The 27124-nt window shown below is 36.4% G+C and overlaps 1 protein-coding gene across 1 annotated transcript; it reads right to left on the bottom strand.

Moving 5' to 3' along the window:
• Positions 1 to 24991: 24991 nt before the first annotated feature.
• On the bottom strand, positions 24992 to 25783 carry LOC110892622 (histone H2A.Z-specific chaperone CHZ1-like). Its single transcript, XM_022139779.1, has one exon. The coding sequence runs from the start codon at positions 25781 to 25783 to the stop codon at positions 24992 to 24994; it is 792 nt and encodes a 263-aa protein (XP_021995471.1).
• Between the last annotated feature and the right edge of the window lie 1341 nt (positions 25784 to 27124).

Here is a 27124-nt window from a genome sequence, read left to right as displayed (position 1 = left end):
ACATTCGCGCATGCATTACTACTTCTCTACATACATTCATATATACCTACGTATCTTCGCATACGCATAATACACATCTACATACATACATACCTTTACTTGCATACCCACGCTTCTAATTACATACATACATGATTACATCTTCGCATATGTATTTACATACATACATACATAACTACATACACACATACCTACTCACATACATACATACATACTTACTTGCATCCACATATATATATACGTTCGTACCTACACACGTATGTACTTTCATATTCAAATACATAATGCTCATGCTCATACATAACTACTTACGTACATACATACACCAATACCTACATATATACATACATGCATACATAACTCCATACTTACATACATTCATAAAATGAATCATAACTACACCCGTGCATACCTTAGCTCACACGTGCATGTACTTACGTAATTTTCCTAAATGCATTCATACATACCTACTTGTCGGCCATTTTATATACATCAATCATCCCATTCAACCATAACAAGAAAACTCTATATGTATACTAAGAAGTGAATCGAAAGTCACTTACCTCGAGCGTTAGTGTTCACGCTTGTTTCCTCGCCTCTGCTTGACCCGTTAACCTTCCGTTTTCGAGTCCTTGCTAATGTGATTCCTATTCTTTCATGTCATCACAATTACATTATGGTTAGCACACATGCTCATTCATACTACATTCGTTTCTTTCCATTCATACATTACTTGACTTTTTATTAACCAAATACCACATACATAAGGCATATAGACTAAAAGTCACCTTGTTCCTTATTCAAGCAACTCAATTATCATCATACGCGACACATAGATTATCTACTACAATACGCCTGACTTCTCTACTATTACAATCATATCCGAGAGGCTAACCATGCTGTACATTAACGCCAATTTTACACATAGTAACGCTTTAAACACACCTTAACAACTGTAACATTCACCCGAAGCAATATTTAGTGTTTAGTAAATTGGTGACTAGAAAATCATATGTTTTAAGTTCACAAAACACATTATTTTCATTGCCGCATTTTTTTTTCACGCAGCAGCTGTTCGGGGTCATTTTCCCCCTTTTTAATCACCTAATCCGACTTCGACTTTCAAATAAGAATTGTAATATGCGAAACAAGCTTTCCAACGATATAAGGCTCGTTGTCTAATTCCTAATAACGAATGAGATACGACCTTTACAAGATGGCTATCAAGGGCTGTCAAAATGACGAATTTACTAACTTTTCATGCTGTTTTGACCCACTAAATCTCGTAACCAGCATCTTGTGACCAAATAAGAATTGTAACATGCGAAACAAGCTTTCCAACGATATAAGGCTCGTTGTCTAATTCCTAATAACGAATGAGATACGGCCTTTACAAGATGGCTATCTAGGGCTGTCAAAATGACGAATTTACTAACTTTTCATGCTGTTTTGACCCACTAAATCTCATAACCAGCATCTTGTGACCAAATAAGAATTGTAACACGCGAAACAAGCTTTCCAACGATATAAGGCTCGTTGTCTAATTCCTAATAACGAATGAGATACGACCTTTACAAGATGGCTATCTAGGGCTGTCAAAATGACGAATTAGTAACTTTTCATGCTGTTTTGACCCACTAAATCTCGTAACCAGCATCTTGTGACCAAATAAGAATTGTAACATGCGAAACAAGCTTTCCAACGATATAAGGCTCGTTGTCTAATTCCTAATAACGAATGAGATACGGCCTTTACAAGATGGCTATCTAGGGCTGTCAAAAGTGACGAATTTACTAACTTTTTAACACAAACTTGAATCAATTCAAGTTGCGTGTAGGCATTTTATCAAACACTTTGTGGGCGTACAACAAAAAGGCACAATGTACAAGTATTTCATGCTCATATTCCACCACTTGTTTCCAATCCTCAACAATAACACTACATCATATTTCTTTCAAATCCTACTCAATCTAACTAGTAAGAATCGATCATATAGCACGCCATACATCAAAATTATACAAGAATTGAACATGGTAATTCATTCATCTCACCATTCTTACTAGCACAAGTGGGTTTTATCCCAAAACATCAAATTGCTTAGAATCTTACATAGTTCATGTTCTACACGGTGATTCTAACACATATACATGATTAATTTCACAGAATTTCACGGATTAAACCTAAACCACTTCATACAAGATCATCAAATCATAAATTGCAACTTACCTTATGATCAATATACTTAGATTAGGTTGTATCCAGTCTCATGCATTCGATTTGTGTCAAGAACCACCGTTAATTTGCTGAATTTTGACCTTGATTGAACAAGTAGGGTTTCACCCTTTCTTTCCCACTCCTGGTCGCGATACCCACCACGCACCCAACTACTGGGTTTTTAATTTTATTATGTTATTTATCAATCTTACACATTCAACCCCCATGCTATCTATTGTTGTCACCTAATAACCCTTTTCCAAGTTTTATAAACTTTCTTGATACTTTTAAACTTATCTAATTATATAAAACACTTAGACATTTTAAGAAAACAACTTTCAAGTTGTTCACTTTGGTCCCCATGTTTCGTTTTAATTAAATAAGGCTACAACCCCTCGTTTAATACCAACGATACTAATATTCAACTAGGTTAATTATTCCTAGTTAATATTCATTTACGGGTTCACTTTTACCCCTAACGGTATTTTACCCGTTCCTTTATATTAACCGGGTTTAAATTACCAAACCCGTTTTTGGGGTGTTACAAGTCTACCCCCCTTAAAAGAGGTTTCGTCCCCGAAACCTTCCTTATTCCAATCAAACCAATTCTACTCTTACCCCTTTCAAGTTCCAGAGCTCTTATTAGTGTCCTTCATTTCATATTGCTAGTTTCTAGCACATATCATCCCTAGCATTTCATTTATTGAACTTAATCCAAAAGTATACAATCCTTACTCGTATTGATTTTAAATTTACGGCTTGTCTCTAACTTCCTATTTAAGCATATTACCTTCATATATCGAAATAAATTGATTTATTTCATTCTACTCATACATCATGTACAATCTTTCATTTTATTCGCTTTGAGATCTACTTAGCATCTCATTACTAATGTTACTTCTAATTATCTTAATGTTTATACGAGAGGACAACATATCATTATAGGCATACTATAATCATTTATTTATATCAATACTTACTCATAATCACAAGCTAAACATCTTACTAACCTTGACTTCGTCGTGTATGCCAGCGGTTTGTGGCCCGAGTCGGCCCGTTTCTTCATGGGTTCATGTAATGCTTTCATTGATTGCTTCCATTGATTTGTTGAGCACCCGCCTATGCACATCCTTTCAATAATGCCTTGTTCAAATGAACATGGCCTACAAGCCCAACATCAATATTAGCACTTTCCATCGATTCTCATCATTATTACCTTTTCTCCATACTTATTTTATTTGGGGTTTTACACGCTCCTAATTCTTTTATTCTTAAAATTATTTCATTAACCTTTTTGCAAAACTTCCTCTTCCCGACCATACTTAAGTTATCGTTCAGGTTGCATCCCGTCGTTCATTCCGACTCACACGAGTCAATTAACAACGTGTCTAGTATGTGGCTTAATCAAAGTTTTCTTTTCTTGACTCGAATTTTAAGTTTTGCATATCATTTATGGTCATTCTTTCGTCCTTAAATCCGTCTCGCGGATTCATACTTATCATTTGTACCTTTAATTGTGATTATGTTTGAATCCGTCTCGCGGATTCAAATATTGCATTCATACATTTCATTCCTTGAATCCGTCTTGCGGATTCAAGCATTGCATTAACATCTTTCATTCTTTGAGTCCGTCTCGCGGATTCAAGCATTGCATTTATGCATTTCATTCCTTGAATCTGTCTCGCGGATTCAAGCATTGCATTAACATCTTTCATTCTTTGAATCCGTCTCGCGGATTCAAACATTGCATCTACGCTTTTCATCCCTTGAATCCGTCTCGCGGATTCAAGCATTGCATTCATACCTTTCTTTCATGTTTCGAATCCGTCTCGCGGATTCTAACATAGCATTTCATGTTTCGAATCCGTCTCGCGGATTCTAACATAGCATTTCATATTTCGAATCTGTCTCGCGGATTCTAACATAGCATTTCATACTCTCATTTTTGAGAGTCTTACATTTCTCTTCACCCTCACGTCCACCTACTACTTAATTCTAACGGACACACCTGTAACAATTATCACGGGCTCACGAAAGTCATGCGTTTCTTGTGTACTGGCCAGGTACACAATCCACACACTAGTTTCGTGTCTTCGTGTAATTGTCACCTTATGTCCGAAGAATTAGGTTTCGGCACGTGTAACATTTCCAAAACTTCATTACCATTCTTATCATTATTTTTCACTTAAAATTTTCCTTTCATTGTTAGGTTTTACCATCACATGTACTTACATATATTAAACATATGTACTTGGGTCAATATGTCAAATTACATACCTTGGCGTCGGTGCTAGACCGCATCCACAAATCATTTTTTCCAAGCAACCATGCTTACCTTACACATAACATATAGTTAGTTATCTTCCAATACATACTTAAGCACATACTTACCTTTGCTTCTACCTTTAGATCTTGGTCGAGTCTCGGATTGTACGGGTTTCTTGTCATAAGAGCACACAGGTTCGAGTTCAAGTACCTATCCTCTTGTACTTGATTCTCTCAAACCAGGGCTCTGATACCAACTTGTTACACCCTAACACGTTTAACCTTAAAAATAACGCAGCGGAAAAAGAGCTTTAAAATTTTCTTCCGTATTAACAACATTTCTTTCACGAAGGATCCAAATCCTAAAAATGTTAAACGTACTATAAAAGAATTTTACAACATTCATACTAAAATTTAGATTTCCAAACATTATATACTTCAACTATGTGACCAATCTATCCGTACAATCCTTGCTCTTGACTCGATCTACGTCCGCTTCACTTCCATAGCAGCAGAAGAAGTCCGTGTAACACCTGTGGGCATCACATACAACTTAACCATTAGTCAAAGGCAACATCATATAACATTAATCTCATGTAATTAAAGATTGAATAACGTTCGTCAATTTAACATTAATTCATCCAATTATTCTTTCTCATCCTCATATTCCGGGTTCGGTTTAAGTTTCGTAAGAATCCGGTGTACTTGTTCCTGCATCACATACCAACCTCAAACGCATAATTAGTAACGTTAAAATTCTACGTATCTAAATCATGCACATGTACATGTTTACATGCATACATATGCGTCTACATACGTACATGTCCTCCTATATTTCTACATACCTGCATATACTCATACGTACCTTCTTCTATACCAACCCCATATCTACATTCGCGCATGCATTACTACTTCTCTACATACATTCATATATACCTACGTATCTTCGCATACGCATAATACACATCTACATACATACATACCTTTACTTGCATACCCACGCTTCTAATTACATACATACATGATTACATCTTCGCATATGTATTTACATACATACATACATAACTACATACACACATACCTACTCACATACATACATACTTACTTGCATCCACATATATATATACGTTCGTACCTACACACGTATGTACTTTCATATTCAAATACATAATGCTCATGCTCATACATAACTACTTACGTACATACATACACCAATACCTACATATATACATACATGCATACATAACTCCATACTTACATACATTCATAAAATGAATCATAACTACACCCGTGCATACCTTAGCTCACACGTGCATGTACTTACGTAATTTTCCTAAATGCATTCATACATACCTACTTGTCGGCCATTTTATATACATCAATCATCCCATTCAACCATAACAAGAAAACTCTATATGTATACTAAGAAGTGAATCGAAAGTCACTTACCTCGAGCGTTAGTGTTCACGCTTGTTTCCTCGCCTCTGCTTGACCCGTTAACCTTCCGTTTTCGAGTCCTTGCTAATGTGATTCCTATTCTTTCATGTCATCACAATTACATTATGGTTAGCACACATGCTCATTCATACTACATTCGTTTCTTTCCATTCATACATTACTTGACTTTTTATTAACCAAATACCACATACATAAGGCATATAGACTAAAAGTCACCTTGTTCCTTATTCAAGCAACTCAATTATCATCATACGCGACACATAGATTATCTACTACAATACGCCTGACTTCTCTACTATTACAATCATATCCGAGAGGCTAACCATGCTGTACATTAACGCCAATTTTACACATAGTAACGCTTTAAACACACCTTAACAACTGTAACATTCACCCGAAGCAATATTTAGTGTTTAGTAAATTGGTGACTAGAAAATCATATGTTTTAAGTTCACAAAACACATTATTTTCATTGCCGCATTTTTTTTTCACGCAGCAGCTGTTCGGGGTCATTTTCCCCCTTTTTAATCACCTAATCCGACTTCGACTTTCAAATAAGAATTGTAATATGCGAAACAAGCTTTCCAACGATATAAGGCTCGTTGTCTAATTCCTAATAACGAATGAGATACGACCTTTACAAGATGGCTATCAAGGGCTGTCAAAATGACGAATTTACTAACTTTTCATGCTGTTTTGACCCACTAAATCTCGTAACCAGCATCTTGTGACCAAATAAGAATTGTAACATGCGAAACAAGCTTTCCAACGATATAAGGCTCGTTGTCTAATTCCTAATAACGAATGAGATACGGCCTTTACAAGATGGCTATCTAGGGCTGTCAAAATGACGAATTTACTAACTTTTCATGCTGTTTTGACCCACTAAATCTCATAACCAGCATCTTGTGACCAAATAAGAATTGTAACACGCGAAACAAGCTTTCCAACGATATAAGGCTCGTTGTCTAATTCCTAATAACGAATGAGATACGACCTTTACAAGATGGCTATCTAGGGCTGTCAAAATGACGAATTAGTAACTTTTCATGCTGTTTTGACCCACTAAATCTCATAACCAGCATCTTGTGACCAAATAAGAATTGTAACATGCGAAACAATCTTTCCAACGATATAAGGCTCGTTGTCTAATTCCTAATAACGAATGAGATACGGCCTTTACAAGATGGCTATCTAGGGCTGTCAAAAGTGACGAATTTACTAACTTTTTAACACAAACTTGAATCAATTCAAGTTGCGTGTAGGCATTTTATCAAACACTTTGTGGGCGTACAACAAAAAGGCACAATGTACAAGTATTTCATGCTCATATTCCACCACTTGTTTCCAATCCTCAACAATAACACTACATCATATTTCTTTCAAATCCTACTCAATCTAACTAGTAAGAATCGATCATATAGCACGCCATACATCAAAATTATACAAGAATTGAACATGGTAATTCATTCATCTCACCATTCTTACTAGCACAAGTGGGTTTTATCCCAAAACATCAAATTGCTTAGAATCTTACATAGTTCATGTTCTACACGGTGATTCTAACACATATACATGATTAATTTCACAGAATTTCACGGATTAAACCTAAACCACTTCATACAAGATCATCAAATCATAAATTGCAACTTACCTTATGATCAATATACTTAGATTAGGTTGTATCCAGTCTCATGCATTCGATTTGTGTCAAGACCCACCGTTAATTTGCTGAATTTTGACCTTGATTGAACAAGTAGGGTTTCACCCTTTCTTTCCCCCTCCTGGTCGCGATACCCACCACGCACCCAACTACTGGGTTTTTAATTTTATTATGTTATTTATCAATCTTACACATTCAACCCCCATGCTATCTATTGTTGTCACCTAATAACCCTTTTCCAAGTTTTATAAACTTTCTTGATACTTTTAAACTTATCTAATTATATAAAACACTTAGACATTTTAAGAAAACAACTTTCAAGTTGTTCACTTTGGTCCCCATGTTTCGTTTTAATTAAATAAGGCTACAACCCCTCGTTTAATACCAACGATACTAATATTCAACTAGGTTAATTATTCCTAGTTAATATTCATTTACGGGTTCACTTTTACCCCTAACGGTATTTTACCCGTTCCTTTATATTAACCGGGTTTAAATTACCAAACCCGTTTTTGGGGTGTTACAGTTTCAATGCTATTCGACACACACAACCTAACAAAACCTAGTGAAACCTCTATTTGGTATTTTTACAGACTCAAGACATTAGACATTACACGTACAACTAGATTTCTATCTATGGCCACACTGTTGGGATTGAACCCTACAAAGGAACAGTTAATAAAGCCAAAACTAGCTCAGAGCAGTGGATCCAGAATAAGCAGTTGTTTGTACTTAATCTTTCCCCATGAAAGTGGACCTAACATCTAATGACTCAAAGCACTGTCCTTCACAACAACTGCTGCTAAAAACTGATGCTGTTGAAGTACTGAAGCTCAATCTGCTGATATGACTCAAGTACTGCTGAAGACTCAAAGCACTGCTGGAGCTATAACAGTGGAGTGAAGAATTAGTAGTTTAGTTTATCCTTTGTATTGTTTAGTTAATCTGTAGTTTGCATCAGTGGTTGTAATAGTCAGTGCTTGTAGGTTGTTAGGAGGTTAGATGTCACTTTCATGGTGACGTCAGCCAAAGATGCTCAGTGGTTGTTCTGTACTATAAATAGAATAGTATTCTGTACTGTTCTATTAGCTCTTTTGCACAAGTCATTTTATACGAACAATCAAGTGAGCTCAGGCTGAGGGGGAGATTAGTGCATGCATGCATTATAGTTAATTATTGTAACAAATACAATCATTCGATTACGAGATAAACATGTTTGCTTAAAACTATTTCTTCCATTGATTGTGTGTTGAAAGTTTGTTTCATCTATTTCTGTTGCAATTAACTCTGTTTCATCTTCATTCTAATCAAACGAACACAATCAAAAGAAACTCAGATCCTTACACACACAGATAGTGCACTAACAATCTCCCCCTTGGACATAGCTAGAAGTCTCTGTTGTTTAGTCTTGATCTACCACGGATAACATATTCAAGTGGAACCGTAGTCTCCCCCTTGAATGATGCTCTGAATATTTAAGATTTGACGTTTATGAACAAATAAACGTATCCACACAAACAGTTTCTTAGTCTTGTTGGGTCTGGTTCACATTCAACATTATTAGGTTTCAAGGGAAGATTTTGAAATGAAAATCTTTTTGTATTTTGAATATAAAATGCAGAAATGTAAACAAACTGAAATGTAATATTTACAGTTACGGTTTTTGTGAGAAAACGTGCTAGAGGATCATATCAGTTTTGAGACATATCAGTTGCACCGTTGATTTAAAGAACACTCAGTTTAAATAATTCACATGGATCATCGGTATTGTTGTCCACTTAAATGCAATCTAAAAACTTTCGTAATGCTTACCGATACGTTAAGGTACATTAATTTGCACTAAGTTCTTATGGACCCCACAATCTCAGCGTATCCCCTCATCATGTAATACACTGACTAAAATAATGCCTTTAAACTTTCATCAACTGTGATTTGTATAAAAATAACACAAAATGTTTAAACATTAACAATCAGGTCGATCTTTCGATATGCAGAGAAAGTCCAATGTTTAAACAAAACAAGAAATAAAAAAAGTTGAAATTGTTTAGATCTTAACCACCAATTCGATATTCTTATATATGCCGAGGTGATCCAATATTTAAACGAAACACCAAGTAAAATAAAGCAGAACGTTCAGGCATTAACATCTAGTTCGATACTTTTGTATATGCAGAGGATGTCCAATGCTTAAACAATATAAAGAAATAAAACAGGTTTAAATCCTGCAAAATGAAATATACAATCATAGTGACTTTTTCAGTAAGTTGTGAAAGTTCACAAACTGGCCGGTTTATATGCTTTGCAGCATTCACCTATTACCGAGTAGGTACACAGTCACGAAGGATAAAACTAAGTACTATGCTTTCAATCGCGTTTCCCACCAGAACCAGGCTTTTCTATTTAGGTTTGTATCGTTTTCGCAAAACTACTAGTCTATTTGAGACAACCGGCACATATTTAGTGAGATTGTTTAACCATTTTAAACACTACAACTCTTTAGCATGAACTGATAGTCCACTGATGTACTATCATTTCCTCTTTTCGCACAAGTAATCTCATTTTCATTTTTCAATGTTTTTGACATTTTTGAGATTTTCTATTGTTTTTGGCTTTTTGAAAATTTTTATCTATCTGAAATGATTTTGAAATGATTTTCAATTTGACATAATTTGGACATTTGAAAAAAAATTTCTCCCCCTATAATTGAAAATATCTTTTCGAAATCGAAAATAAAAATCTTCCATTTTAACCATTTGACGAATTTTTACGAATGTGAACGCAAGACTATCATTTTGTTTATGTGGAACACCAAACCTTCCATCTCATTTCCACTACACGAACAACACTTCTTCTGAAAAAACGTTTGCTTGAATCTTGGTCATCCTGAACATCTAAATGAACTTAATCAGTTTTGAATTGGAACCCAATCCATATTGGATTTGGGTTGACCAGATTCATCAACATACGAAACATTAGTCCATTCACAGTCTCGTCTGTCATCAAACAGTTTCGAAATTTCTTCTGAATCATTCAAAACCTTAGCTTTCCAAACTTGCATTGGTTTTGCAACTGTTTGATGAACAATTTTCTTTTCTACCATTTTATCTTCTATCCTCATATTTGTATCTGATGAAATTATTTTACTTAACTGGTCATTCTTTGGAGAACAAAACGATTCATCAGAACTTTTATCTGAATCAACTGCTGTATCAGGACAAAATCTTCCTCAAATATTCTCAAACTCTTTTTCTCTTCTTTCTTAATCTATCTTTCTGCCCTTGTGATAATTTGACTTTTTGATCTCTGGGCATTTCTGCTGCTTTTTCTGTTTTCTTTTCTTCTTTCCTTTTCTTAGCTTCATTGTGAGATTTAACCCTCGATCTTTTCTTCGATCTCATTGGGCAATCTCTGGCAACATGACCTTTGATTTAACATTCATAGCATTTTCTCGTCTAAAATCTCTTACTCTGGCAGTTAACAGCAATGTGTCCTTCAAAACCACAGTTGTAACACACCTTGTTATCGTACCATTCCTACTGACGGACCGTGTCATCCCGATCAGTCAAAAAAAACCCAATTAAACCTAGGTAGCTAGGGTAAGTCTGGTATCGTATCCACGAAGAGCATGTGGTCAGTATCGCACGACCTGTTTGATTAGTTAGACTATTTACAAAAATGTACAATGTGATTATGAAGTTTGCTAATTTTTAAAAGTTTGTTTGATTTTTGAAAAGAACTCCGAGTGAACCGACAAATTGATATTATTTAAAATAACTACTTACTAACTATGATTGCAAACTAAATTACTTGACTGAAAACAAGAATTGGGAACAAGGTTCACACCCGGTTCGATAATTGTATGTCCTAGGGTTTCTACATGTTTTAACTTGATTTAATTGCATATAGTGATTAACGGATTTCTATCACGAAGCTTAGGTACCAACTGCTATCAACGTCATAGACAACGGACCGCAATATACTTTGTTACCTCGGAGATGTAAATTCTAACCTAAGATAAGGAATAATTGCACATCACCATTTCGCAAAGTCAAATTTTATTATCACTCGACAATTTACGAATTCGAAACAAATGCAAGACAATTATCAAAGGTTTCAAATACTAAACAACTTGTCACAAAATCAAATCAAATACAAATGCATAAACCCTAGAATTCTTACAACAATCTACACCAAGGTGAAACCGAAGAGACTTGTTGGGATTAAACCCTACAAAGGAACAGTTGATGTCATACCCCGACCACGTAAAACAACAAAACATGGCGGAAACGTTGGGGAGTGTTGTAACAGAATCATTGTTTCATAACCATGGAATAAATTGTTTCATTTTATTAAATCAAGTGAGTTGCAATGTCTTAGCAATAAAGAAACATAACATAATTAACTGGTCTTGCATCTTTTAATGTCACCAAGGCCTCGTCCATTCCTATGTGAGCATACACCAACATCATCATCATATAACACCAACTACTGTACCTGAAACACATGTGAAAATACGTCAGCATAAAAATGCCGGCGAGTACATAGGTTTTATGAAAAACAGGATTCATGACTTAGGTTTAAGAAAATGTTTAACCAAAAACTTGTCATAAATCCAGTTTAAGTGTTTGCTTTTATAAAACGTTTGAAAATCGATGATAGATAGGTATAGTTAAAAAGAATGATGTAAGGTTAAGTGAATAACCAAGTAAAAAGGAGTTTGTATAAAACAAACTGTTTTGTAAAACAATGTCTTGTGAAAAATATGTTATTTGTGTAAAAATGTATAAGTCCAAATGAATGATTTAAATAACGCTACGACATGTAATATAATACAAGCACTTATATATAGGAAGTACCAGCGGCGTATCCACCATGCTTGTATCACATTACACACGTCTCGTTACTCAAATCACTTACCCACACAAACCACCACTGTAAATTGCCCATGTCTAAACCGTTGTCAAATGTCAATCAAGTAATGTGTAAACAAAATGTCATGTATGGCAAGTGAAATATGTAATAACCAAACCATAGGTAAGAATGCACAAACAATGTACTTAGTATGCGACGGATGGACATACATAGCATGATACAAAGCATAAAATGTCTTGTAAAACGATGTACTAAGTATGCACACAATGGACATACATAGCATGTGATGTAAAATGTACTAAGTATGATGAACATACATAGCATGAAATGTTATGTAAAATGATGTACTAAGTATGCACACAATGGGCATACATAGCAAAAACATAATAAAATCATGTACTAATAGTGTACTAGTGAATCATAGCAAGTATATGATATAAAAGCATGAAATCATGAAAGTAACAAGTAGGCACATGTGTTTCACCCCAAAATGTTTGAAAACAGTAAAAGAGGGGACTATGTACTCACTTGAGGGTGCTTAGAAGTCTTGAACAACAACCAAGCAAAGCTAGAGGGATCACGGAAACAAACGGCACCCTATATAGATAACTACATAAATAAACAGGACCTAAATCGGGGGATTGGATAGTATGAGGTTTCGTAAACCAAATTCGTATTGGAACTCATATGATATGGTCTAACAAGGCCTACATACTAAAATGAAACCTATCCTAAGTGCTTTCGACCCATTATGATCCATTAAGGTAGCTTACGCTACGTTAACGCGTCGCACGCGTAAAACGCATTCGGAAAGTCTAACTAGTCCTATGACAAATATTATATGCCTTAAAATGTCTAATATTGTTGCTAAATCAGTTTAGATGTCAAAAATTAAGTTACATATGCTTAAAATGAATTTATGCGTAAAAAGGGCATTTTGGTAATTTACCTAAGGCATATAAACTACCTATCACACAACTACTTAAACGATGTGACCATAAGGTATAACCTCGGAAGGTTATTCCCTACACAACTATGGTCACCTAAAGTGTTTGGTCGGATCCTAATGATCGACCAAATGGGTCGGGTTCGAAAGTTTAAGCGATTGATTAGATCGCTTACCTTTACGACCCTAAACAAGCACAAATCTAAAAGCGACGAGCTAAACATGCTAGAACATGTTTAGTAAAGTTAGAAAACAGGTTTGGTATCAAAACAAACGGTTTTGATACCCTAGAGTAGTTTGGTTACAAAATACGCGAGAAAACGCATTTTGGCCGAAACTACGACTCGTCACTGAGCCTAGATAACGTGGTAATCAGTGGGTATAGTCACTAGGGACTATAACCATCGTGATTACGCTCACGTTATGAAGTTCAAACGAACTTTGCGTTGACCATAAACTGGTCAATGCAGAAAGTCAAACACAGTTTGACTTTAACGATAGAAATGAACGAAAAGAACGAAGGAATACTTACAAAAGGTCCCCGCAAGCTTTGACCCAATTCACTCTCAGGTAGGAAGCAAATACTTCCACTTAGAGAGCAAGAATCAGATCAAATTTGAGGAATGCAAGTGAAAGCAAGTGGGTATTTATAGATTTTTAAGAGCCGCTAGGATCGTTTATCGAAGATTGAGCTTTGATCTCATCCGTACAAGTGGGCACATGGTATTTGGATACCATGGGCTCTCAAAAACCATCAAAATTGGCCCATAGAATGATCAAAACCATGTCCAAAAACCCTGCAAACCAGCTGCTGTTTCAGAAACTGGTTTTTCTGTTACTGGGCATCTCAGGCGGCCCGCTTAAGATATGCACATGGGCTTACGCGGGCCGCATGGTTAAGTATTCAGAATTTGCAGTTTAGTCCCTGAACTTGTGAAATACACATTTCGGCCCATTTTTGACACGTTTAAGCCCTGTTAACCCCATTTCAAGGCTCCAAAATGAAGTTAAAGTATAGGGAACTCAAAACATGCTCAAAAATATCTCGGATGTCGGTTCGTTTGGTCGTACGGTTGCGTTATTCGCTTAATTACGACGGGAGTCATAACGAACGCAAAAACGATCCAAATTAAGCGACAAAAGGAATTTTATCATGCCAAACACTAAAATAAAATATTTTAATGCTTACATAAATTTTTGGAAGTCCGGAAGTATTCAGAATGTAAAATATGCGCGAAAATGCAAACTTATGCACTTTTTGACGCTTTTAATCCCTGAATGAGCATAAAGTTTATTTTTGCGCACCAAACACCTCAAAGCCTATTTCTAAGCTATGTAAAGAATATTTAGGGCATATTTAACTTATGATTAAGTTCCGGAAGGTCTGTTACAGTACAAATTGACATACTTTCATAGTTTGTCGAATTTAGTCCCTGTAAGCGAATAAACTTGATTTCGGCATACCAAACCATCCAAAACTTATTTCTAAGTTATGTAAGGGTTATTTAAGGTATGTTAAGCCTATTTCACTGTTCCGGAGTGTTTGTTGCATTAAACTGGTTATATTTACGCATCAGATCGCGTATAACCTTCTAGAAAGCGATTTAAGGCCCGAAATCGAATAAGAATCAATATGTGCAAACGATACACATATTTATACAAATCCCAAATATGAAATACAATATTTCATTGGTTTGGTATTTGTTTGATGGTTAAAGTGACACAGGTGTCACAGTCTCCCCTACTTCAGGAAATTTCGCCCCGAAATTTATTTAGAGGAAACTTGTGAGGGCTTGAAACATGAAGTTGAAAAGATCTAACGAGTAATCCTGTGGTGATTTAACTAGACTTCAATAGAGTCCCTTTAACTAGGTCACCAAAGGATCTTTTTAATTAGATTATCAAACAATCTTTTAAACTAGACCACCAGAGGGCCTCTTTAACTATATCAACGCATGATATCTTTATTGCCGAACCAATCTCTTTAACTAGATCAACGAATGATCTCTTTAACTAGACCACCAGAGGGCCTCTTTAACTATATCAACGCATGATATCTTTAACTAGATTGCCGAACCAATCTCTTTAACTAGATCAATGAATGATCTCTTTAACTAGACCACCAGAGGGCCTCTTTAACTATATCAACGCATGATATCTTTAACTAGATTGCCGAACCAATCTCTTTTACTAGATCAACGAATGATCTCTTTAACTAGACCACCAGAGGGCCTCTTTAACTATATCAACGCATGATATCTTTAACTATATTGCCGCACCAATCTCTTTAACTAGATCAACGAATGATCTCTTTAACTATCTACCCAAGAGGAATTTTTAATTACATCAGTACATGATGTCTTTAACCTTTGGAATAGTACTTTATATTCCAAGGGTTTTATCTATAACGTTGAAGCCCATTAAGGATTGAGGTAGTACCTTTTGATATCCTACTATAAATCCCTTATACGAAGATATGGAAGATTCTACGAGGATTTGGATAACAAAAAATTTGGATCACACCAAGAACATAAAGGGAGAACATAAGCACATAATTATATAATTGTTTAGTTTGACTTTTAATTTGTTACCTTTGGACGTGGATACTTAAAGTACACCAGGAATCCAATCCGTGGATTTCATTTGGCACTTTAATCATTTTCAAGAATCTATCTATAAAGATAGAATGATCTACCAAAAATTCGACTTCGTTTTCAAGAAAACGCAATATTCGAATTAAGGTACGATAATTTTAGGATATACAGAAATACCCTTGGGTACCCTATTAAGAATTTATAGTGGTACTTTGGGTATTCGTACAGAGTTGTAACTTGTGCCTTGTACTTCATTTCCTTGGGAGAAATGAGTACTTAGGATTTTTGTGGGAAAACGTAAGAGATTATAAAATAGAAAGATTTTGGGGGTAGTATGTTCTTCAAGGAATACGGCTCCTTGATTGTCGGTATTTGTAGGAGATACGTTGTTTATACATGCCATCACATTTGTACATTGCAATGTAAAATAAAAAATATTTTATTTATAAACAACAACAACTGTTTCATGGACCTTGACAATAAAAGAAAATAATACATAATGCTTGATTATTTCTATACAATATTGTCTTCTAGTCGGTCCGATGCTCATCCTTGCGCTGGATTCGCATTAGCAATCTTTGGGCAATTTCTTCGGAAATGGCCCATTTCGCCACAGTTGAAGCAAGAACCTGGGGGAAAATGAGCTTGAGCAAGATTTACTTGAGGTTGGTTTGGACCACCTTGTCTTGGGGTAAATTGACAAGCATTTGCCAGGTGACCGAGTCGCCCACATGATGCACACAAACGACACTGTAGGTGAGCTAAGTGGTGTGCATTACATTTGTTGCATATCGGTGCAGTACCGGCATAAGGTTTCCTTGCAGGAGGTTGAGCTGGTTGGTTGAGGGTATTTTGGTTGGGTTGTGCAGCAATTGCACAATTTTGCGAAGCCTTATGCTTCTTAGAGGGTTCGGTTTCGCTTTCCTTGGTTTCCTCCTGAACATTAGCTGCTTGTTTCTTGTCACCTTTTCGGAAAAGTTTGCGCTTTCTGATCTGAGATTCGGTTAGGGTAGCAGATAATTCAATGGCATGTCTAACTGTGGTAGGATTACTACCAGTAACAATGTCCTGAACTGAGTCAGGGAGACCATCAATGTATTTCTCAATCTCCTTATCCAAAGGCGTAACCATGGAAGGACACAACAGGCTCAGCTCCTCCTATCGATCAGTGTAGGCTCGATGTTCACCGCTGTCTTGCTTAAGATCATCGAATTCCCTTTCCAAGGCCCTGATCTCATGACGAGGACAGAATTCCTTCATCATCAGAGCTCAAAGCTCTTCCCATGTTTGAGCTAGTGCCACATCGGCACCCCTATCTCTCATTACGCCATTCTACCATGTCAAAGCCCGCTTTTCAAAGACACTAGATGCAAAATCTACCTTTCGCTCGCTTGGGCATTGAACATGTCTGAAGGTGCTCTCTAGACTCTCGAACCATTACAGAAGTGCAGCCGCTCCTTGAGACCCAGAAAACTTTGATGGCTTAGCAGAGTTGAACGTCTTGAAGTTGCAAGGGGCATTATTGTTGTTGAGAGCTTGGTTGCATTGAGCAACGATGTTCGAGATTGCAGCAGTCATTTGCTGCGTAATGATAGCTGCCAGTTCTTCATTAGGTATCTGATTGTCGCGTCGTGGAGGCATTCTAAAAGGGAAATAAGAGAGAGAAACAAGTGAAACGGCATTGGGTAAGAATAGGAAATTACCGACCAAAAGCATGGTCGATGGTCATTTGTTTGAACCACGAAGCAAATAAACGACACACAAAGGTTGAATCAAAGTAAATAGGTCCTCATGATGTATCGCGAAGATATGCTCGCCTATAAGTGGACACTCACCCCAAGAGTTCCCAGGTAAGAGTGACTGGTCTGATACTGCGGATTTGTACGAACACTCTAGCCTTAGACAGAAAACTCAGAGTACAGGCACCCACTCTTCCAGTTTGCACGTGTTCACATTATTTAGACCCAAACTTTGACGAGATTTTGAAAACTTTAAAGGTTCGAAACCTTACAATAAATCACCCTAGAACAGATGATTAGTTTTCAAAGCAGATCAAATTTATGTTTTTTGTTGTGGTTGTCACCTAAGGATAAGTGACGGTATTGTTTTAAAATCTAAACACAAGAATCTTGTGTTAGGGTCCTAGGAAGGTTATAGTCTAGGTCAAAGCATTACTAATAACCTAATTCTCTATAACCATTGGCTCTGATACCAACTTTTCTTTCACACCCCGACCACGTAAAACAACAAAACGTGGCGGAAACGTCGGGGAGTGTTGAAACAGAATCATTGTTTCATAACCATGGAATAAATTGTTTCATTTTATTAAATCAAGTGAGTTGCAATGTCTTAGCAATAAAGAAACATAACATAATTAACTAGTCTTGCATCTTTTAATGTCACTAAGGCCTCATCCATTCCTATGTGAGCATACACCAACATCATCATCATATAACACCAACTACTGTACCTGAAACACATGTGAAAATACGTCAGCATAAAAATGCCGGCGAGTACATAGGTTTTATGAAAAACAGGATTCATGACTTAGGTTTAAGAAAATGTTTAACCAAAAACTTGTCATAAATCCAGTTTAAGTGTTTGCTTTTATAAAACGTTTGAAAATCGATGATAGATAGGTATAGTTAAAAAGAATGATGTAAGGTTAAGTGAATAACCAAGTAAAAAGGAGTTTGTATAAAACAAACTGTTTTGTAAAACAATGTCTTGTGAAAAATATGTTATTTGTGTAAAAATGTATAAGTCCAAATGAATGATTTAAATAACGCTACGCCATGTAATATAATATAAGCACTTATATATAGGAAGTACCAGCAGTGTATCCTCCATGCTTGTATCACATTACACACGTCTCGTTACTCAAATCACTTACCCACATAAACCACCACTGTAAATTGCCCATTGTCTAAACCGTTGTCAAATGTCAATCAAGTAATGTGTAAACAAAATGTCATGTATGGCAAGTGAAATATGTAATAACCAAACCATAGGTAAGAATGCACAAACAATGTACTAAGTATGCGACGGATGGACATACATAGCATGATACAAAGCATAAAATGTCTTGTAAAACGATGTACTAAGTATGCACACAATGGACATACATAGCATGTGATGTAAAATGTACTAAGTATGATGAACATACATAGCATGAAATGTTATGTAAAACGATGTACTAAGTATGCACACAATGGGCATACATAGCAAAAACATAATAAAATCATGTACTAATAGTGTACTAGTGAATCATAGCAAGTATATGATATAAAAGCATGAAATCATGAAAGTAACAAGTAGGCACATGTGTTTCACCCCAAAATGTTTGAAAACAGTAAAAGAGGGGACTATGTACTCACTTGAGGGTGCTTAGAAGTCTTGAACAACAACCAAGCAAAGGATAGTATGAGGTTTCGTAAACCAAATGAGTATTGGAACTCATATGATATGGTCTAACAAGGCCTACATACTAAAATGAAACCTATCCTAAGTGCTTTCGACCCATTATGATCCATTAAGGTAGCTTACGCTACTTTAACGCGTCGCACGCGTAAAACGCATTCGGAAAGCCTAACTAGTCCTGTGACAAGTATTATATGCCTTACGATGTCTAATATTGTTGCTAAATCAGTTTAGATGTCAAAAATTAAGTTACATATGCTTAAAATGAATTTATGCGTAAAAAGGGCATTGTGGTAATTTACCTAAGGCATATAAACTACCTATCACACAACTACTTAAACGATGTGACCATAAGGTATAACCTCGGAAGGTTATTCCCTACACAACTATGGTCACCTAAAGTGTTTGGTCGGATCATAATGATCGACCAAATGGATCGGGTTCGAATGTATAAGCGATTGATTAGATCGCTTACCTTTACGACCCTAAACAAGCACAAATCTAAAAGCGACGAGCTAAACATGCTAGAACATGTTTAGTAAAGTTAGAAAACAGGTTTGGTATCAAAACAAACGGTTTTGATACCCTAGAGTAGTTTGATTACAAAATACGCGAGAAAAAGCATTTTGGCCGAAACTACGACTCGTCACTGAGCCTAGATAACGTGGTAATCAGTGGGTATAGTCATTAGGGACTATAACCATCGTGATTACGCTCACGTTATGAAGTTCAAACGAACTTCGCGTTGACCATAAACTGGTCAATGTAGAAAGTCAAACACAGTTTGACTTTAACGATAGAAATGAACGAAAAGAACGAAGGAATACTTACAAAAGGTCCCCGCAAGCTTTGACCCGATTCACTCTCAGGTAGGAAGCAAATACTTCCACTTAGAGAGCAAGAATCAGATCAAATGTGAGGAATGCAACTGAAAGCAAGTGGGTATTTATAGATTTTCAAGAGCCGTTAGGATCGTTTCTCGAAGATTGAGCTTTGATCTCATCTGTACAAGTGGGCACACGGTATTTGGATACCATGGGCTCTCAAAAACCATCAAAATTTGCCCATAGAATGATTAAAACCATGTCCAAAAACCCTGCAAACCAGCTGCTGTTTCAGAAACTGGTTTTTTCTGTTACTGGGCATCTCAGGCGGCCCGCTTAAGATATGCACATGGGCTTACGCGGGCCGCATGGCTAAGTATTCAGAATTTGCAGTTTAGTCCCTGAACTTGTGAAATACGCATTTCGGCCCATTTTTGACACGTTTAAGCCCCGTTACCCCATTTCAAGGCTCCAAAATGAAGTTAAAGTATAGGGAACTCAAAACATGCTCAAAAATATCTCGGATGTCGGTTCGTTTGGTCGTACGGTTGCGTTATTCGCTTAATTACGACGGGAGTCGTAACGAACGCAAAAACGATCCAAATTAAACGACAAATTAAATTTTATCATGCCAAACACTAAAATAAAATATTTTAATGCTTACATAAATTTTTGGAAGTCCGGAAGTATTCAGAACGTAAAATATGCGCGGAAATGCAAACTTATGCACTTTTTGACGCTTTTAGTCCCTGAATGAGGATAAAGTTTATTTTTGCGCACCAAACACCTCAAAGCCTATTTCTAAGCTATGTAAAGAATATTTAGGGCATATTTAACTTATGATCAAGTTCTGGAAGGTCTGTTACAGTACAAATTGACATACTTTCGCAGTTTGTCGAATTTAGTCCCTGTAAGCGAATAAACTTGATTTCGGCATACCAAACCATCCAAAACTTATTTCTAAGTTATGTAAGGGTTATTTAAGGTATGTTAAGCCTATTTCACTGTTCCGGAGTGTTTGTTGCATTAAACTGGTTATATTTACGCATCAGATCGCGTATAACCTTCCAGAAAGCGATTTAAGGCCCGAAATCGAATAAGAATCAATATGTGCAAACGGTACACATATTTATACAAATCCCAAATATGAAATACAATATTTCATTGGTTTGGTATTTGTTTGATGGTTAAAGTGACACAGGTGTCACAGTTGATAAAGCCAAAACTAGCTCAAAACAGTGGATCCAGAATAAGCAGTTGTTTGTACTTAAACTTCCCCTTGAAAGTGGTCCTAAAATCTGATGACCCAAAGCACTGCCCTTACAACTACTGCTGATCTAAAGACTGTTGAAGATAAAGCACTGATGCTCAATCTGCTGATATGATTCAAGTACTGCTAAAGACTCAAAGCACTGCTGGAACTATAACAATGGAATGAAGAATCAGTAGTTTAGTTTATCCTTTGCATTGTTTAGTTAATCAGTAGTTTGCATCAGTGGTTGTAATAGTCAGTGGTTGTAGGTTGTTAGGAGGTTAGATGTCACTTTCATGGTGACGTCAGCCAAAGATGCTCAGTGGTTGTTCTGTACTATAAATAGAACAGTATTCTGTACTGTTCTATTAGCTCTTTTACACAAGTCATTTTGTACGAACAATCAAGTGAGCTCAAGCTGAGAGGGAGATTATTGCATGCATGCATTGTAGTTGATTATTGTATTAAATACAATCATTTGATTATGAGATAAACATGTTTGCTTAAACTATTTCTTCTATTGATTGTGTGTTGAAAGTTTGTTTCATCTATTTCTGCTGCAATTAAATCTGTTTCATCTTCATTCTAATCAAACGAACACAATCAAAAGAAACTCAGATCCTAATAATTGGTATCAGAGCAAGGACAGTCAAACTTGATCTAACAATCATTTTGACGTAAAAGTTCAGCTCAATTTCATTGATACTTTCGATTGTTCATATTTAGTTGAAAAATAGAGTAAGGGTTAATCACTACAAAAGTTGATTATTCAGTACCTGTGAAACAACTAAAATGGCTACATAATCACAAGATAACACTAATAACACTGGTTCTCTTTTCAAACCACCTATGTTGGTCAGATCTGAATACAACATCTGGGAGCGAAGGATGGGTCACATCCTAGCTCAACAGAATACCGGGTGTTGGAAGTAGGTTGTCTTTGGACCACATGTTCCAATGGTGACGAGTGCTGAGGATCCAAAAGTTTTTGAACCTAAGAAAATTGAAAACTATACTGATCAGGATTTTCAGAAAATTGAACTGGATGCGAAGGCATTTAGCATCGTTGCATCTGCACTCCCAAATGAAATTTATGCTGGGCTGTTACACTGTAACAGTGCCAAGGAATTGTGGCATGCACTTAAGGAACAATTTGGTGGGAATGAAGAAGTAATTGAAAATAACAGGGAAATGTTGAACCAACAGTATGAAACCATTTGTCACATTAAGGGTGAATCATTAACACAACAGTTTGAGCGTTTTAGCTGTCTCATAAGTGAACTGAAACTTGTTAAGGTTGAATTTGCTAATGCAACACAAAACAGTAGGTTTCTTAGGTCACTTCCTAAAAAATGGGACACAATTGCTTTTGTAACCAGGAATTCAGTTGGGTTCAAAGATCTGACCCTAACCCAACTTCACGGTAGGCTCCTGACCTATGAAAGGGAGGTGAACCATAAAAAGAAGTTACAAGAGTCTGGGAAGGTTGCAGATGACTATTCATTTGGCAACACAGCTCTTTTGGGTCAGGAAGAATCTGGTAGTAGTAAGGATCAGAGTTATGATCATTACATTGACATAACAGCTGGTGGAGCTTTTAACAACTCTGATTCTCGCTCATCTAATTATGCTTTTACAGCAAATGGAGAAAACCAGAATTCTGAAAATCTGTGCTTTGAACTAAATGATCTCCAACATTTTGATCCAGCTGATCTGGAAGAGATGGATATTTTGCACCAACTTGCACTGCAGAGTGTTAGAACCAGCAAGTTTTACAAAAGAATAGAGAGAAAAATTCCAAGGTTACATGGGAATTTAAAAGTAGGGTTGGATAAATCAAAGATCAAATGCTACAAGTGTAATAGGTTAGGTCATTTTGCTAGGGAATGTAGGAGTCAAAACAGTGGACCAATCATCACACACCCTAGCCCTAGACCACAAAATAACCAAACCACTGTGCAGTATTCCCAATATGCCCCTGCTGCCCATGTAAACACTGCTCACTATGCACACCCTGCAACCCCTGTTCCTGTTCCTGTGCACTATGTCCAAACCACTGATCCTCAGATATAGTATGTCCAAGGCCTAGTCCCCAAGGTTCAGGTTGTAGGATCGAGGATTCGTCCAATACGAGTCAATCTGAGTCAAATCTGGTTTCTAGAAAGGCGGAAACATACTAGAAACCTTCAATCAGTGTTAGAATAGGAGTAGAAGAATAGAAAGTCACTTTAAACATGTTCTTCATTCATATAAAACGTTTTGGTAAAGAGAGAATTGGACAGCACTTCGATGCACAATTCTCTGGAAAATTACAAATGAAGAACTCCACTAACCTATTTATAGGTTTACCAGGTCGCACGAAATAACACTCCCAGTCCTCACGAACTGACATCACCGGCTCGTGCGACCTGACCATTCAGGTCGTGCGACCTGCCTAAATACATATATAACTTTGACATTTTGACCTTTTACATATAATTGACACGATATTGACTGATGACGCAGGCGATAGACATTATGCATCAACAAACTCCCCCTTGGATATTGCCGCAGTCTTCAGTCAGTCTGTCTTCAAAATATTCTTCACAAAGACTTGAAAAATTCTTCTCTTTGCTTTGGCTTTTTCAACAATGCTTTCCTTAGTTGTTCCTTCTCTTTTGCAGCTCTCTTCTTTTCCTCAGCTAGCCTTTGCACTCATGTAGCTCTAGCAATCCTATCTTTTTCTTCACGCTCTTCTCTATCCTTCTTTGCTTTCAGAAACTCTTCTTTTTCAATCTCTCTTCACTTTGATATCCACATATTTTTAGAGTTTATACCTTTCTGAAAACATATTGTAGCAACCTTCTAAAACTACAAAGCTTGGTATTTATCTTCTGCCTTATATCCGATCTTGTTTACAAACAGACATTCAATATCCTTTGCAGAACAATTCACTATCCACATCGGATCATACAGATGAATGTATCTGCTTTCATTCCCAACTTTGTACACAATCACTACTTCAGTCGTCATGCAGCTATACACCCAACATACAAACCCTTCATGAAAATTCTGTTCCATCTTCGGCAATGGAATATTCTTAATAACTCTAGGCTTTTTGATCTGCAGAATTGTTTCTTCAATGCCTGTAACAGGATCCGTCTTTTTGTCTTTCTTTGGATAATGTGGCTTCCAGTGACGAAATTCTTTGAAAGCTTCAAATTTCATCAAGCCCCATGTTGGCATATCATGAACTCTGACCGGATATGATAACGTTCTGACTTTGGGCAACTCTTCAACATCCCACCAAGGCAGAGACATTATATCTTGAATATACTTGAAATACTGAACGCCAAATTCTCTTCTAATAGCATAAGCATTGACTTGTGGCAGATAACCCCAGCTTATGATATCACACAGAGAAACATCTCTATCTCTTTTGTAATACTGCAGTGGTCTTTTGTGTTTTCTATCTGTATCCTTCCTGAACCACTTCTTTTTCTCTTAGCTTTGTTCTTCTTTCGACATTTCTTGAAAAATTTTACTTTTAACACTTTCAGCAACTTTTCTTCTCAATTCATCTTCATTTGCTTGACTGAAAAACTCAGCTAGAGTTGGAAAGCTAGAAGTATCAACATGAACATTCTCATACTGATCTTCGTCACTCCAGTCTTCTATTTCCACTTTTTCATAATTATCAGCTTCTTCAACGTACTTGTACTGATATTCAGGTTGCTGATTGATGTCAAATTCATTCAAATCCTTTTCAAAATCGAAGTTAAAATCATCATCTTCAACATGCATCATCTTAATGATCTCAGCTCGATTGTAAGTATGCAATATCTCACCTTCCTCTACGTCATGTTCAAGATGTAGAATCAAACCTGTACCTTTTTCAACATCCTCATCAACCTTTTCAGCATCATCATGCTCCCCCTTTCCTCCTGCATTTTTTGGTTCTTCGTTTGCATCATCTTGAAGATATTCATCAATATTCTCTTCTTGTGACGCTTCAGTTACTTTTATACCAATATTACCTTGATCAACATCATCATTTCCATCATCATCTTCATCATCATCACTATGAACAGAATATACTTCATCTGCATCATCTTTTAGATTATTATCTTCGTCTTCTTCATCATCTTCATCATTGTCGTTAATCTCACCAGATACTGAAGTTATCGGACAAGGATCTAGAACTTTTTTCGGCTCATTCAGAACAATCTGCCTTTTAGTCACTTGAACATCTTCAACTGGAACACCTTTACCCTTATCGTTCATTCCAGCTTCCATTTCAGCTTCACGTCTTGCTCTAACTTCCGCAAGCTCTATTTTTCAAACTTTTGTTCAATTGGCTTTCCGATCAAATCTTCCATCACTTTCTTTAACATATACTCTTCATGTTCTTTCTTAGCATTCTTGGCTTCTAACTCTTTATTTTTCAACTTAAAGTACTCATTCTGCTCATCCCTTCAAGACTTTTCTTCTACCAGTTCAGCTATTCGAACTTTCAGAATATCTATGTCGGCTTAATCAGCTTCAATCTTTTTCAACAAAGATGAATTCTCAGATTCAACAGACTTTACACGTTCTTCCAACTTCTTTTTCTCACTTAACACCTCAGTCACTTTCTTTTGCAACTCCTTCGCAAGATCATCATTCACAAAGCTAAAATCACCAAATTTTTCAAGAACTGTACTCTCTGGAATATGTGGAAAATTTTCAAAACCCGACGATCCAGGAGTAGTATGAACTGGTGGTTGTGTGGCTGGTGGTGTTTGTTGGATGTGTGGTGAAGTTATAAATGGTTGTTCATGAATAGGTGAAGAAATATGATGTGGTGATGGTGATTGTGGTGATTGTAAATGTTCTGGTGATGGTTGTTGTGGTGGTGGTGATGGTTGTTATGGTGGTGATGATGGGGTATTGGTTGATTTTGTGGTAGTGATGATGATTTTGGTTGATTTGGTGGTGGTGATGGTGGTTTAGATTGTGGTTCTGGTGATGGATTTAATTTCAGCTTGAATTTCAACTTCCTTGCTGCTGGAGTTACGACACGTTTTCTTGATGTTGATTTCTTTCTACCTCCTGAAGATGGTGTTTTTTCAACCTGAACATCTTCTGGTGGAACATACGTTTCATCATCATCATCCGAACTCCTTTTTCTCTTCTTTTGTTTCTCTCTATCGTTTGGATCGTAGTTCTCTTTGATCCAACGATTGTGACACCTGTGTCACTTCAACCGTCAAACAAATACCAAATCAATGAAATATTGTATTTCATAGTTGGGATTTGTATAAATATGTGTATCGTTTGCACATATTAATTCTTGTTCGATTTCGGGCTTTAAATCGCTTTCTAGAAGGTTGTACGCGATCTGATGCGTAAATATAACCAGTTTAATGCAACAAACACTCCAGAACAGTGAAATAGGCTTAACATACCTTAAATAACCCTTACATAACTTAGAAATAAGTTTTGGATGGTTTGGTATGCCGAAATCAAGTTTATTCGCTTACAGGGACTAAATTCGACAAACTGCGAAAGTATGTCAATTTAAACTGTAATGAACGTTCCGGAACATGGCCATAAGTTAAACACACCTTAAATATCCCTTACATAGCTTAGAAATAG

The sequence above is a fragment of the Helianthus annuus genome, chromosome 2 (assembly GCF_002127325.2).
Source record: "Helianthus annuus cultivar XRQ/B chromosome 2, HanXRQr2.0-SUNRISE, whole genome shotgun sequence".
In the NCBI taxonomy this organism is placed as follows: domain Eukaryota; kingdom Viridiplantae; phylum Streptophyta; class Magnoliopsida; order Asterales; family Asteraceae; genus Helianthus; species Helianthus annuus.
This window is presented reverse-complemented; position numbering and strand designations above follow the sequence as displayed.